General features: G+C 42.7%; 1 protein-coding gene across 9 annotated transcripts in view; it reads right to left on the bottom strand.

Annotated features, from left to right (window-relative positions):
* The window catches only part of LTBP1 (latent transforming growth factor beta binding protein 1), a 400,132-nt gene that overhangs the window by 35,405 nt on the left and 352,498 nt on the right, over positions 1-12,229 (bottom strand). For all 9 annotated transcript variants that reach the window (XM_059405447.1, XM_059405446.1, XM_059405445.1 and 6 more), the window contains one exon: positions 10,541-10,684. In XM_059405447.1, coding sequence (XP_059261430.1) covers positions 10,541-10,684 — 144 coding nt within the window. The remainder of the gene's footprint in view (positions 1-10,540; positions 10,685-12,229) is intronic.

Below are 12,229 nucleotides of genomic sequence, written 5' to 3' on the forward strand. Positions count from 1 at the left end.
CACAGGTAATGAGACACCACAGGCTTCTGTGTTAATAAATATGGTCTGTGTTCTACCATGTTTGTTTTACTCATAGCACAGAAACTAAGAAAAGAAATTATCTTTGTTTTCCTTTTTTTTTGGAAGGATACTCCCAAGTTATTGCATAAGGGAAACGACCAATAACATTACTATACTATTCAGGTTTTACATTGGTTGCTAACAGGTTTTATTTTTTCTCCAAGCAGACTGAAAATTCCGTGTTTACACAGCTGAAATTGGGGATTAGGCCCTCATCCGTGTTTGGAAAGAGATGCAAATTCTTTTCAAAAAACTGGTCCACAAAGGTCATTCTGTGAAAAAAAGGCAATTTCTTTATCTTTCTAACCTTTAAATAATTAACTTCCTAGAGCATTTTTCCACTGGGGAACACTGAGCCATGAACACAATGCAATGTGATTTCTTTAGAGAATCTCTGTATGGGTTTAGGTCACTGTTGCCACAGGAGGAATGGTTCTATCGCAAAATAATTTTAAGACATCTAATCAACGGACACAAAAGCATCAGACATTAAAAGGAATGAATTTTATTTTTCTTAAAGCTTTTATGAATAAGATTAACTATGCCACATACTTCAAGCCACAGACTTCTATGAAATAAACTGTCTCCTTTCTAGTATTTTCAGATGTCATTTTAAAATTTTATTAAGAGGTTGGCATAACATCTGGGCGTAAACAGCAATTTGCATAGTTCAATCCTAGGGTACAGACGGTGACAAGAAGTGAGTTTTTGGATCTTTTACTGAAGCAATTTTTACGGAGCCCTTCCTTGTGATCCAGAGTAATTCCATGAAGCAGACTGTATGGGTTATCAAGCAACCTCATCTTCCAGAAGAGACAATCCAGGCTGGGTCCAATGTGTCATGCCTACTGCTTTCCCTAAACCTCTTCTATGGGGCTCAGCTTCCTAGCACCTGAACCGGCATGGGTTTGTTTTGCTTTGCTTTTTTCCTTTCTTTCTCCTTTTTGAGACAAAGAGGGAGGGGTCACCAGATAATCTCTGCAAGGGTAGGGTGCAGCTACAAGGTCATACAGGACCATCATGTTCCCTTGCTCTGAAGAGAAAGTTGTGGGTTGAGTCACAAGTGCCACTTATGAAGAGCACCTTCTAGAAATGTCTTCTGGTTCATCATGAAGAAGAGGATGTGGTGTTTATTTATAGGACTGTTTCCTTCCCTGGTCTCATCTTAGGTTTGCTGTTAGGTTGAAGAAAGCTGGACTATTTTCCTAATAAAAGTGGACCTGGGCATTTTAAATGGGCTTGTTAAATGGCTTTTAGGGGTGCCTGGGTGGCTCCATTGTTAAGCGTCTGCCTTCAGCTCAGGTCATGGTTTGAGGGTTCTAGGATTGAGCCCTCCATCTGGCTACCTGCTCAGCGGGGAGCCTGCTGCTTCTTCTCCCACTCCCCCTGTTTGAGTTCCCTCTCACTGTCTCTCTCTGTCAAATGAATAAATAAAATCTTTTTTTTTTTTAGATTTTATTTATTTATTTGACAGATAGAGATCACAAGTAGGCAGAGAAGCAGGCGGGGGGCGGGGGGAGGAAGGGAAGCAGGCTCCCCGCTGAGCAGAGAGCACGATGCGGGACTCGATCTCAGGACCCTGAGATCATAACCTGAGCCGAAGGCAGCGGCTTAACCCACTGAGCCACCCAGGCGCCCCGAATAAATAAAATCTTAAAAACAAACACACAAATGGGTTTTTATTTCCAATTTCCATTTGCAATGTATTCTGAAGGTCTTTCTGAGCTAATAATCCTCTTCATACCCTTCTGGGACAGTCAGGATTTTGACAATGACCAACGAGTAACATCACAAATACTCGGATACAGTGTCCCCCCCCCCTCGAAAACACACCCGCCATAGTCCTGAAAAAGACATCAATTTATAAAACTCTAACGATGGTACTGTTCAGTAAATTACTTTCAACACAATCATTCATGAAGCTTTGTCTTTTTTTAAATTTTAAAATCTCTACAGGCACTACTGTTTTATACCAACTCCTGTTTTTACGAGAAAACAATTCCTAGTGTAATATTCCAAGGAGGAATAAAAGAAAGCTTGGAAATTCATCATTTTTCCTTTTCCCCCTGGTTGTCTCGATTAAAGACTTGCAAGATGAGATGTGTGTGTGTGTTAAGTGGGATTCAGGAGAGAGAGCCACTGGTGAGTTTCAGAAAACGAGCACTGACAACAGGAAGGGGCCAGACAGGAAGGGACACAAGTAAAAAGGAAGACTGGAAATAAGGGCTCATAAGTTCAATGGCAAAGGTGTGACAGTCAAAATGGAGATAAGAAAGCCAAGCACAAGAGAAAAAATATATGGGAGAAGATTCCTCCACATAGTTCCTATCCCTAAAGCAGTCAGGCAGGTAGGGAGTCAGGCCCTGACCTAAGCCCTACTGCACATGGCCAGGGTGGGCAAGGCTACCATGGAAGGCTGCCTGGAGGAGCTGACCTTTGAGCCAACATCTTAAAAAATAAATTCTGAAAAACTGGACAGGAAATAAGGTGTGACAGGAGTGAGGAGGAATGAAGAGTACAATCGTCTTCAAGTCTGTGTGGGTGGAGTACGGTGAGGGGAGGTGGGCTCGGCAGAAGGAGTTCAGGGAGGGTGACCCTGAGAGCCCGAGGCTGGGACAGGGATGCACGGGCATAGGAACAAGTGAAATTTGATTTCCTGACTCAGGTATAGGGTAGAGGACACCACCACCGTCTGCTGGAAGAAGGTCGCCTCAGGGCCTCCTCTAAGAAGACAGGAAATAAATACTGTCCAGGGTGAAGGAAGGATCTTGGTCTTCGTTTCTTTTTCGAGAAGAGAATGGGAGAAGTGAGCCTGAGATTGGAACAGGCTGGGGAGAGTGGGGAAAAGAGAAAGCTTATGACTCAGGGAGAGAGTACTGGAAACTGGGAAAGTCAGGGCAAGAGCCCAGGGACAGAGAAGCCTCCCGGAAGCAGGATGAAGCCCCACAGGAAGGAAAAATGGGTGTGACACGCTGAGGCAGGTGAGCAGATGTTGCATGTGGAGACAGAGAAAAGAGAAGAGGTCACAACAGCAAAAGCACTGTTGTGGTCACAGGGCACCTGGGTGGCTCAGTCGTTAAGCGTCTGCCTTCTGCTCAGGTCATGATCCCAGGGTCCTGGGGTGGAGTCCAGCCTCTGGTTCCCTGCTTCTCCCTCTACCCCTCCCCCCACTCATGCTCACACTCTCAAATAAATAAATAAATAAAATCTTAAAAAAAAAAAAAAAAAAAAAGCCTGGTCACAACACAGACACACAGGTGTCGTGAGGGCTTGTGAAGATGACTGGGAGAGTAGAGCCACATCAGACATGACAGGTGGACTATCTGGAAATGTTTAAAAGGAAATGCACAAACCCTTCCTCTTCAGGCCCTATTCATGGCAAATGCTAGGATCCCACGTGATTTCCAGCGCAACGGGGTGGGCGTCTCTCCCGCAGCCTCGAGAACACGAAATGACTGGCGTCCAGGCCGAGTCTGTCCCTTGGTCAGCTGGTACTGGTTTGTGCAAACGTGGACAGCTCTTTACTGAAAACGTGGATATTATTTTGGATACTAGATAGAGCAAGTAAAAAACTTCCTAAAAGTAAAAGCACGGTTTGAAAAATTTTTTTAGGCTCCCTGAATGTGGGAAGAAAACGGACCCAGCTTCCCCCTCCCCGCAAACAAATGAGCCTGTTTTCCTTATACTTACCTTATTTGACTTTTCCTATAGACTTACCTTATTTTATGGTATAGCGGCATTACCAATACACAAGAAGACCCCAGGAGCTTGATGGCATTTTACAATGTTTACATTTTAAATACTGTGCTCTTGCTGTCTTTTTTTCCTACCCAAGGCCTTTTTTTCTAATCAGAAATTATTTTTGAAAAAACTCTTTCAATGTTAATTTATTTTACAGGTTAAGTAAATACATTATTTAAAAAAAAAACCCTACTCTGCCAAATATAACAGTTGAATGATATTATATGTGGTTTCCTGTCTTTAAAAAAATATTGTATATACATAAAACCTATAGTGAAACTACCTCTCCAGGAAGAGAACAAGAATGCTGTGTGGGTTTAATTGTCAGAACCATGAGGATGATTTGCACGTGCCCCTTGACAGCAGGGAAGCATAATTTATACTTATATATACATTTATATATAAGTATATATATAGTATAAATGCATAAGTATAAATGCATAAGTATAAATGCATAATTCCTCATTCAAGTGTGACCCCCACTGTATCTTTGATAAAAATGTATCTCTGATAAAATGAATAATTATATTAATTCTACAGAACTACCTGGGAATGAGATGTGAGATACAAAGTGGATACACTCTCCAATCAAACAGGCAATTTGATTCAAGAGTCACTGAGTGTGTGCCACAGGTCAGGCACCATGCATGCGAAGCAGTGAACAAGGTTACAGGGGATGCAGAAAAGGAGGAAGATGGAGTATCGGGTCCTGTTGCTCCGCTAGTGGATTTGAACTTCATGCTGTAGGGAGCAGGAAGCAGCTGAAGCTTTCTGTCTGAGCCCCCGAGCACCGGGGATTGCACGCAATGGATCACTAAATTCTGTACCTAAAACCAGCGCCGCACTGTATGTTAACTAGAATTTAAGTAACAACTTGGAAGAAAAAAAAAATAATAAAACCAGACTCATGTTTTGCAAACATCAACTGTGGCAACTGCAAGGAGCAGGAATTGATGGGAGAGGCTGGAGGGAAGTCAGGAGGGTACTGCCACGGTCCGGGTAAGAGAAGCTGAGGGACTGGCCTGGAGGAGTGAGGAGCAGGGAGAGCTTTGAAGGACACTGTGGAAGGAGAATTGGCAGGACATTATGATGGCCTGGAGGAATGGTGAGAAAAATTAAGGTATGATGATGTCAGGATTTCTTGTACTGACGTTTGGCAATTCATGAGTGAACACAGCTTAGGGAAGGAATGGTAAAGAATTCGGTTTTGGATAATTTCGGGCAGATACACTTAGAAGACTCCCTGGGAGAAAGGTCCAATAATAGGCAGCTGGAAATAAGAGCACGGCCCTAAGGACAGAGGAGGAGGCAGAAAGTATTTCCTTGGCAGTGAGTACCACGTAAGTAATCGTTGACTCAGAGACGAGGATTAAATATCCCCGGAGAAGCACAGAGAGTAAAAAGAGGCCTGAACATGCAACTCCCCAGGATACAGGGAAGATAAATGTCCTAAAATCAATCAAAGGGAAAAGAAGGGGGCGGGGATGGGAAACCACTGTCCATTTTTCTCTTGAGGAGTCAGCAGGGAGACTCATGGCTTTAGCATGTAGGAGCTCACTGCTGACCCAAGGGAAAAGCGTTTCACGCAGACGGACGAGCGGGAGGGCCCTGGACCAAATGGGAACGTGGATGTCCCCCCAAAGAATCTGGAGGTAAGTGCGGTGACAGAGGGCATCCCTGGATGGCGCCATTGCAGGGGATTTTCGTTTAAAAAAAATAGATTTTATTTATTTGACAGGGAGAGAGATCACAAGTAGGCAGAGAGGCAGGCAGGGCGGGGTGGGGGAGGAAGCAGGCTCCCCGCTGAGCAGAGAGCCCGATGCGGGACTCGATTCCAGGACCCTGAGATCATGACCTGAGCCGAAGGCAGAGGCTTAACCCACTGAGCCACCCAGGTGCCCCTTATTTTTATTTTTGATTTATTTTCGTATTTGCCAAATTTCTGAGGAGAATGTGCCTCATTTCAGTAAAGAAAACAAAACAAAGAAAGGAAGTGAAAAGGAAGCCAATTTTAGAAGAATCTGGTGTCACGGGGTCCTCAGCCTTGAGAAGCGGAGTGGTGATGTGGAAGAGACCTGGGAGCGGGGTTTCTGCACAGCATCCGCCAGCAGGCCCTAAGGAGAACATTTAGAACTTCTCTCTGGGCCTGGGCTTCCTTACACATAAATATCGGAGCTGGGCTGGAAAACCACGAAGGCGCTTCCTTGTTGTAGAAGTCTAGGCCTGAGCTTGTGAGGCGACACATTAGCAAGAAATGGTATTTAGGGAAACCCTGAAATAAACTGTGTCAAGAACGATTAATTTATCATTTATAATTTATAATGCCAATTATCCCTCCAATTTATGTTCTATAATTTCTGATCTTGCTTATTCACTTTTCTTAGAGTGAGGAATCCTTGCCTCAATTATAACATACATCTTTTTGTGTTCTTTTCTTATACCTTTTGTTTTAAAAATAAAACCCAGTTCCTACCCCCCGAGTCTCCTCTGTGCACCAATCAAGACAGAGAGCCGCGTTTTGTGGGTAAGGCCTGAGGGCTTCAGCTGGCAAGACTACATATTTACTGCTTCCTTTAGAGTGCCCACGGACGTCAAGTTTTTATTGACCAATTATCACAGGCACTGAGGAAATAGAAGCACCAGGCTGTATTTCACATGCATACCCTCTTACACGTGATGAGTGGCGTGGATTTTTTTTAGTCATTTCTGTTGCAGGTGCTTTTAGACAACGTACAGCAATGTCAATTAGTGGCCAAAGGCTCAGGTAGTAAAAACCATTACGCCAGACCTAAAAAGAAAAAATTAGGTGGGAGCCAAGATGTAGTTTAGAAACAAAAATCCTATGATAGGAAAATTCAAAAGTACAACCTGGCATGATGTCCTGGGGGAAGTGGGTGCCCTTCGGGCCGTGGGTCTCCCACCTGTTCCAGGATACCTCTCGGGAAACACCCACAGACCCGTGACAGTGGTCTGCTGTCTCTAGTTATGGGACAAATCTGCACACTGATGTGAAGTGTGCCTTCCTGCCACGCACCCCTCAGCCCCGGTTCCGTCCTCAGTCTGATCCCACCGCAGATGACTCGCTACTGCCCACTGCTGGAATGCCCTGGGCCCTGGGGAAACTTTGTTCCAGCCGAGGAACAGCGTTCCAGCCTATATTGCAAATTTTTCACCTTTCCTTTCTGAATTACGTTTCAGGAAGGATGAGGTCTGCGTTGTTGGTCTATCATATGGAGAATACTATTAATCTGAGTCCTTGTTAAAAACTTTCACTTGAATTTCCTACACCACGGTTTGTTTTATTTAACAGCAGCTCCTTTGATTGGAGGAGACTAATTCTTTGAAGTGGCCTCCATTTAACCAATCTCTTCCATGAACCAATGTTCCCTCGCCCTCTGAAAAGCACCCTGGCCAGTGTCCTCAGTCAGCTGGCTGCTCTCCAGTGGGAGCACACGCGTCTGATCTCACGTATTGGGCATGGTGCTGACCGAGTCTCGGCTGCGTTTATTCTGAAACATTCTGTGCCAGCGTATTAATTGTTGTAATTGTATAACTGAACAGTATATAGATCAATAAAATATGCCTTTAGAAGAGTTGTTTATAGAACAAGATCAAGGTTTGGAAAGACTAGTGCTGACTTGGTAAAAGCAACGTTATCAAATTAGGTGTGGATAAGACAACCACACACAAAAAAAGAGAAAAACTATAAAAATCTAGAGGGATTTTACACTCATTTACTTAACAAGGGACTTTAAATTCTTACTCCCTTTAAAGTGGGTGATGTCAATCCTGTGTAATACAGTTTATGCAGGACAAGCCATGCAGGACTCTAAGAGTGGACTTCTACTCGAAGAAAGACTCTGGCCCTCCTTCTAAGATCGGCAAATGAATGTTCCTTTGTGTGCTTTAAGTTAAAATTTAAATACTTAAAAACTATATTATCTTTTTTAAGATTTCCAGCTTCAATCACCTTTTTAAATAGCAGGTCAACTACTGGCCCTGAAGAAGTCAGGGAGGGAAATCTCCTGTGGTTCACAGCTGGCCGGTCTCTCAGTACCCAGACAGAGAACTGCTCAGATGAAGATGTCATCACAGACAATCTTAAGACTGCGTATCATCAGTAAAGTTTGCCAAGAAATATGCAAATTGAGGTAGAGTAGTCAGAGCTGCCAGGAACTATATAGTCAGATTATGCTGACATGGACCAATAAAAACAACTGGGTATGTACAATATTTAGCAAAAGTTAGAGAACTATGGGGGAAAATATGTAAGAAACCATAAATGGAAAGATTAGATATAAAGTTAAGAGGAAAAGAAACTATGTAACCATTGGCAAACAAGATTTATGAATCTGATCAAAATGAAGTTCTTTAAAAAAAATGCAGGACAGTACATAGTGAGCTCTGACTGGGAGAACTTTCCAGAAAGAGTCACTGAGAGGGCAATGACACTAAGGGAGGAAAAAAGCAAAGCAAGTGTTAGGAACTTTGTTACAGAAAAACTTAAAAATAGGAGATGAGGAACAAGGCTTACAAAATGAATCATTGTAAAGTTTTAAGAAGCAGCTTACAATGAATTACTCCCGTTCCCCCAAAATGGTTCAGGTGGTCTCACGATCCTATTAAAGCACCACTGATCTCTAAGAAAAGAAATGAGCTAGCTTTAGGATCTCAGACATGCACCTCATTTCGAGTCTATGTGAAGTGAATGAACCATTCTTTTTTTTTTTTTTTAAGATTTTATTTATTTATTTGACAGAGAGAGAGAGATCACAAGTAGGCAGAGAGACAGCAGGCGGGGGGTGGGGGAAGCAGGCTCCCCGCCAAGCAGAGAGCCCAATGCATGGCCCAATCCCAGGACCCCGAGATCACAACCCGAGCCAAAGGCAGAGGCTTTAATTCACTGAGCCACCCAGGAGCCCCTGAACCATTCTTTGATGGTGCTAAAACATTCTAGCAAAAAAATATCTATTTTGGAAAAAAGTCATTAAAAGGTCTATTATTTCAGAACAGATTCTAAAAAAATAAGAAAGAGGCATCACTTAAGTGTTTGGATTAGAGCTTACTTCCTATTGAACTCTGCCATTAACAAATGGCTTTTACAGAGAAGATTTTTAAAAAATTCATAAAATTCTGTGAGGTAAATACCACCTTTCTGTTTTGTAAGCAAGAAAATAAAAACTCATAAAAGGTGAATGATATGCCCAAGCTTACACAGCTGGAAAACAGCAGCCCACCACAGTCATTCCAATTTAAAGTATTACAAGAAGTTTGGAAAACAAAGGACTAAACTAAAGTTTCCATTAATTCCAATAATTATCTTTTTAAATATCATCTCTTCTTCCCTCCCACCACAGACTGTAATCATTTGAAGAGCCTGGTCTGTCACTCAGCACGGGACCACACGCATTTAGCTTAACTACCCAACCTTCATGTGAATCATTCAATGACTGTACAATAATACGTGAATGACTTTAGTCAAAATGATACTGTGGGTGAGGTGTTATTCTACAGAACCAAAGACAAAGAAGAAAAAGATACTTACCCAATCCTACTATGGGCCAGCCAGGTTATTGACTGGGTGTTTTTTTAAAGATTTATTTATTTATTTATTTGTCAGAGAGAGAGAGGAGCCTGATGCAGGACTTGATCCCAGGACCCTGGGATCATGACCTGAACCAAAGGCAGCGGCTTAACTGACTGAACCACCCAGGCATCCCTGAGTGTTTGTTTTTGCTACTACAGGAACAACTGAGATGAAAAGTCTTTTCTCTTTGGTTCATGCGTTACAGGGGTGGTCACTGGAATGAAGAGCGACCCCAGTAACACTTCATCCTGTCCCCTTCACAATGTTTGTGAACTGCCGTCTTTTTGTGTAATTCTGCACCCCTCCTTTCTACATTTAATAACTAAGAATATGTGTAGGGGAAAATATTTTTACATTTTATTCCCTATTACTTGCAAAGATGGTTATTTCACACAGAACAAGTGTACCCTATCGAGAAGTAGTGAGAGTTCTCTTAGAAGCATGGATATAATCACTGAGATTGAGCAAGAAAGTCAAATGGCCAATGTTTCATTTTATTTGGCTCTCGAATGACCATTTGGTCTTTTGCTTCCCTTAAAATACAACCAAACTATAGCTACATGGCACACACTAAAAGAGTGATCTGTTAGTTGATTAATTTATCTGGAAAACCATCAGCTCTCCATTTCGATTCGTGCCATGATGACACAGACTAAATCAAATTTTAAACGAATGCAAACACAGCCACTCTCCGGGCCAACTTCTGAAAAAAACACCTTAACTCTTCCAAGTGGAAGTCTTTGTAGATCCTAAGAGGCCTATATGTTGCTTCTAATTTAGAGAAGTGTCAAGATACGCCTCTCGGAGGGCCAAGAAAGCAAGATTATGCAACCTAGTGAGAAGACGCCATGTTAAACCCTGAGCTGATGGCTCTCTCAGTTGTGAGCGGTTCCCAGTGAATGTTCTCATCATTTTGGATCCTTTACCCTACCCATGGCGTCTCTGGGTTGGAAAGCACGACAGAGGCCATCTAGCTCAAACAGTCATCACTGACCACATCCTAATTCACTGATAAGGCAGGCTTGGAAAGAGCACGGAACTTCCAAACACAGCAGTGTTCCAGGACATTTGGTTATTCCTTACCTCACTTCCAGAGCGTGTGGCTCAAACCTGAGTAGGGATAAGCCCCCAAGAGGAGCCACAGAGACTTACCTCCAGAGTCCCGGGAGCGGCACTGCCCAGTCATGGGGCTGTACTCCTGGTTTTCATCAGCACACACACACAGGAAGGACCCTTCCACGTTTTCACAGAAGGCTTCACCACACACCCCACTGAGCAGCTCACACTCGTTTACATCTGGAAAAGGGAGCACAGATCAAGTCAGACGCATGCCTCCCTCCTGATGGCTCTCTATTTTACCAGTTGTGCCAGGGCTAGTGGTGTCTGCTGGTCCCAAATGGTCCCCCGTGAGCAATCAGAGCCTCTCGCTATTTTCTCGGGAAGGGGTTCCTCAAGACGGGGCTGCACAATTCGGTTCGTGTAAAAGGACCATGAAAACACAAAGCCAAGTTTCCATATTCCAGTTCCACTTTACGGAGGGCCCTGGGATCGAACTGCAAGCGGCCTGTGTACACCCTGACCATTTAATTCTCTCTTCCTTGACTTTTTGACATAATGAGGTCTTAAAGAACAGGACAGTCTGCTCTCGCTTTTGAATTCAGGAAAATTAGCAGACCTGGCACTTCAGAAACAAGAACCGTTCTTACATTCATTACAAAATTGTTTTCAATCTATTCATATATCTGAAAATACAGTAGTAGCCAAAATGTCCATACTACAACAACCAGAAATCAGGTGTGTATCCCTTTAGGAAATGAAGGGAAGACCCCTGTAAATACTCATCAGGTTACGTTAGTCATTCACATGAAACAAACTATTCCAGGAACGTATCACGGGCTGTGCCTTTAAAAATTCTGCAGGTCTTCTGCGGGTGCTTTCTATTTTGCTAAGTGCTATTCGTTTGTACTTAATACTTAACTAAAACATAGCCCAGGAATCTATTACCGAGTACAGTTTATTCAATATTATGTGAGCACATAGTCCTAAAAAGGGCTAATTCTAACGTTTGACCTTGCCCAACACTACATTTAATGTGTCTCGTCCAAAGAAATTTTATTAAGGAATGCCCAGTTCATCAAAGTACTTGAATTGACATCTGAAATGCTCACGTATTTTATGCATTAAACACGCACAAACATCAGCTCTCATAAGCGTACTCTGAGATGGTTTATACAAAGTTAAATATTATATAAAGTTAAATATTATCCAAATCATTTAGGGGAAAAAAATCTTATTCTCACCTGCTATACCCAGTTAATTGGACAAAAAGTTTATGAATCTTGACTTATTTGGGTAATTACCTCAGTTTTCCATTTCACTTTGTATATAAACAGATATAAACCTAATGAGCTGGGTTTTGCTTATGAAAGGTATTAGAACATGAAGGAAAGCAGAGAGCTGGCATATTTAATCAACTCAGACAGTCATAATGTAGACCAGAAAAATTGACTTTAGAAATTTGCCAGTTCACATTTATCAATTTGGTAAATGTCAAATGGAACTTTCTACTTTCTAACTCGTATTATTTACATGACTCTTGGTATCTCTCCCACGAGAATGAATTCACTCCATCAAAAAAGTACTTTCTAGTTTACTTCTGCGGGCCAGGCACTGGGCCAACAATGATTAGGCAGGCGGGCCCAACTCCTGCCTTCACAGAGCTTAGAGTCAAGCCAGGGAAATCAGCCAGACGATCTCACAAGTCGTGGTAAGCGCTAAGAATGAAAAGTGCAAGGAAAGCATGGAACAGTGGACCTTCAGGGAAGGGCTGGGTTAGGGACA

Source organism: Mustela nigripes, chromosome 7, assembly GCF_022355385.1.
Source record: "Mustela nigripes isolate SB6536 chromosome 7, MUSNIG.SB6536, whole genome shotgun sequence".
Classification (NCBI taxonomy): Eukaryota; Metazoa; Chordata; class Mammalia; order Carnivora; family Mustelidae; genus Mustela; species Mustela nigripes.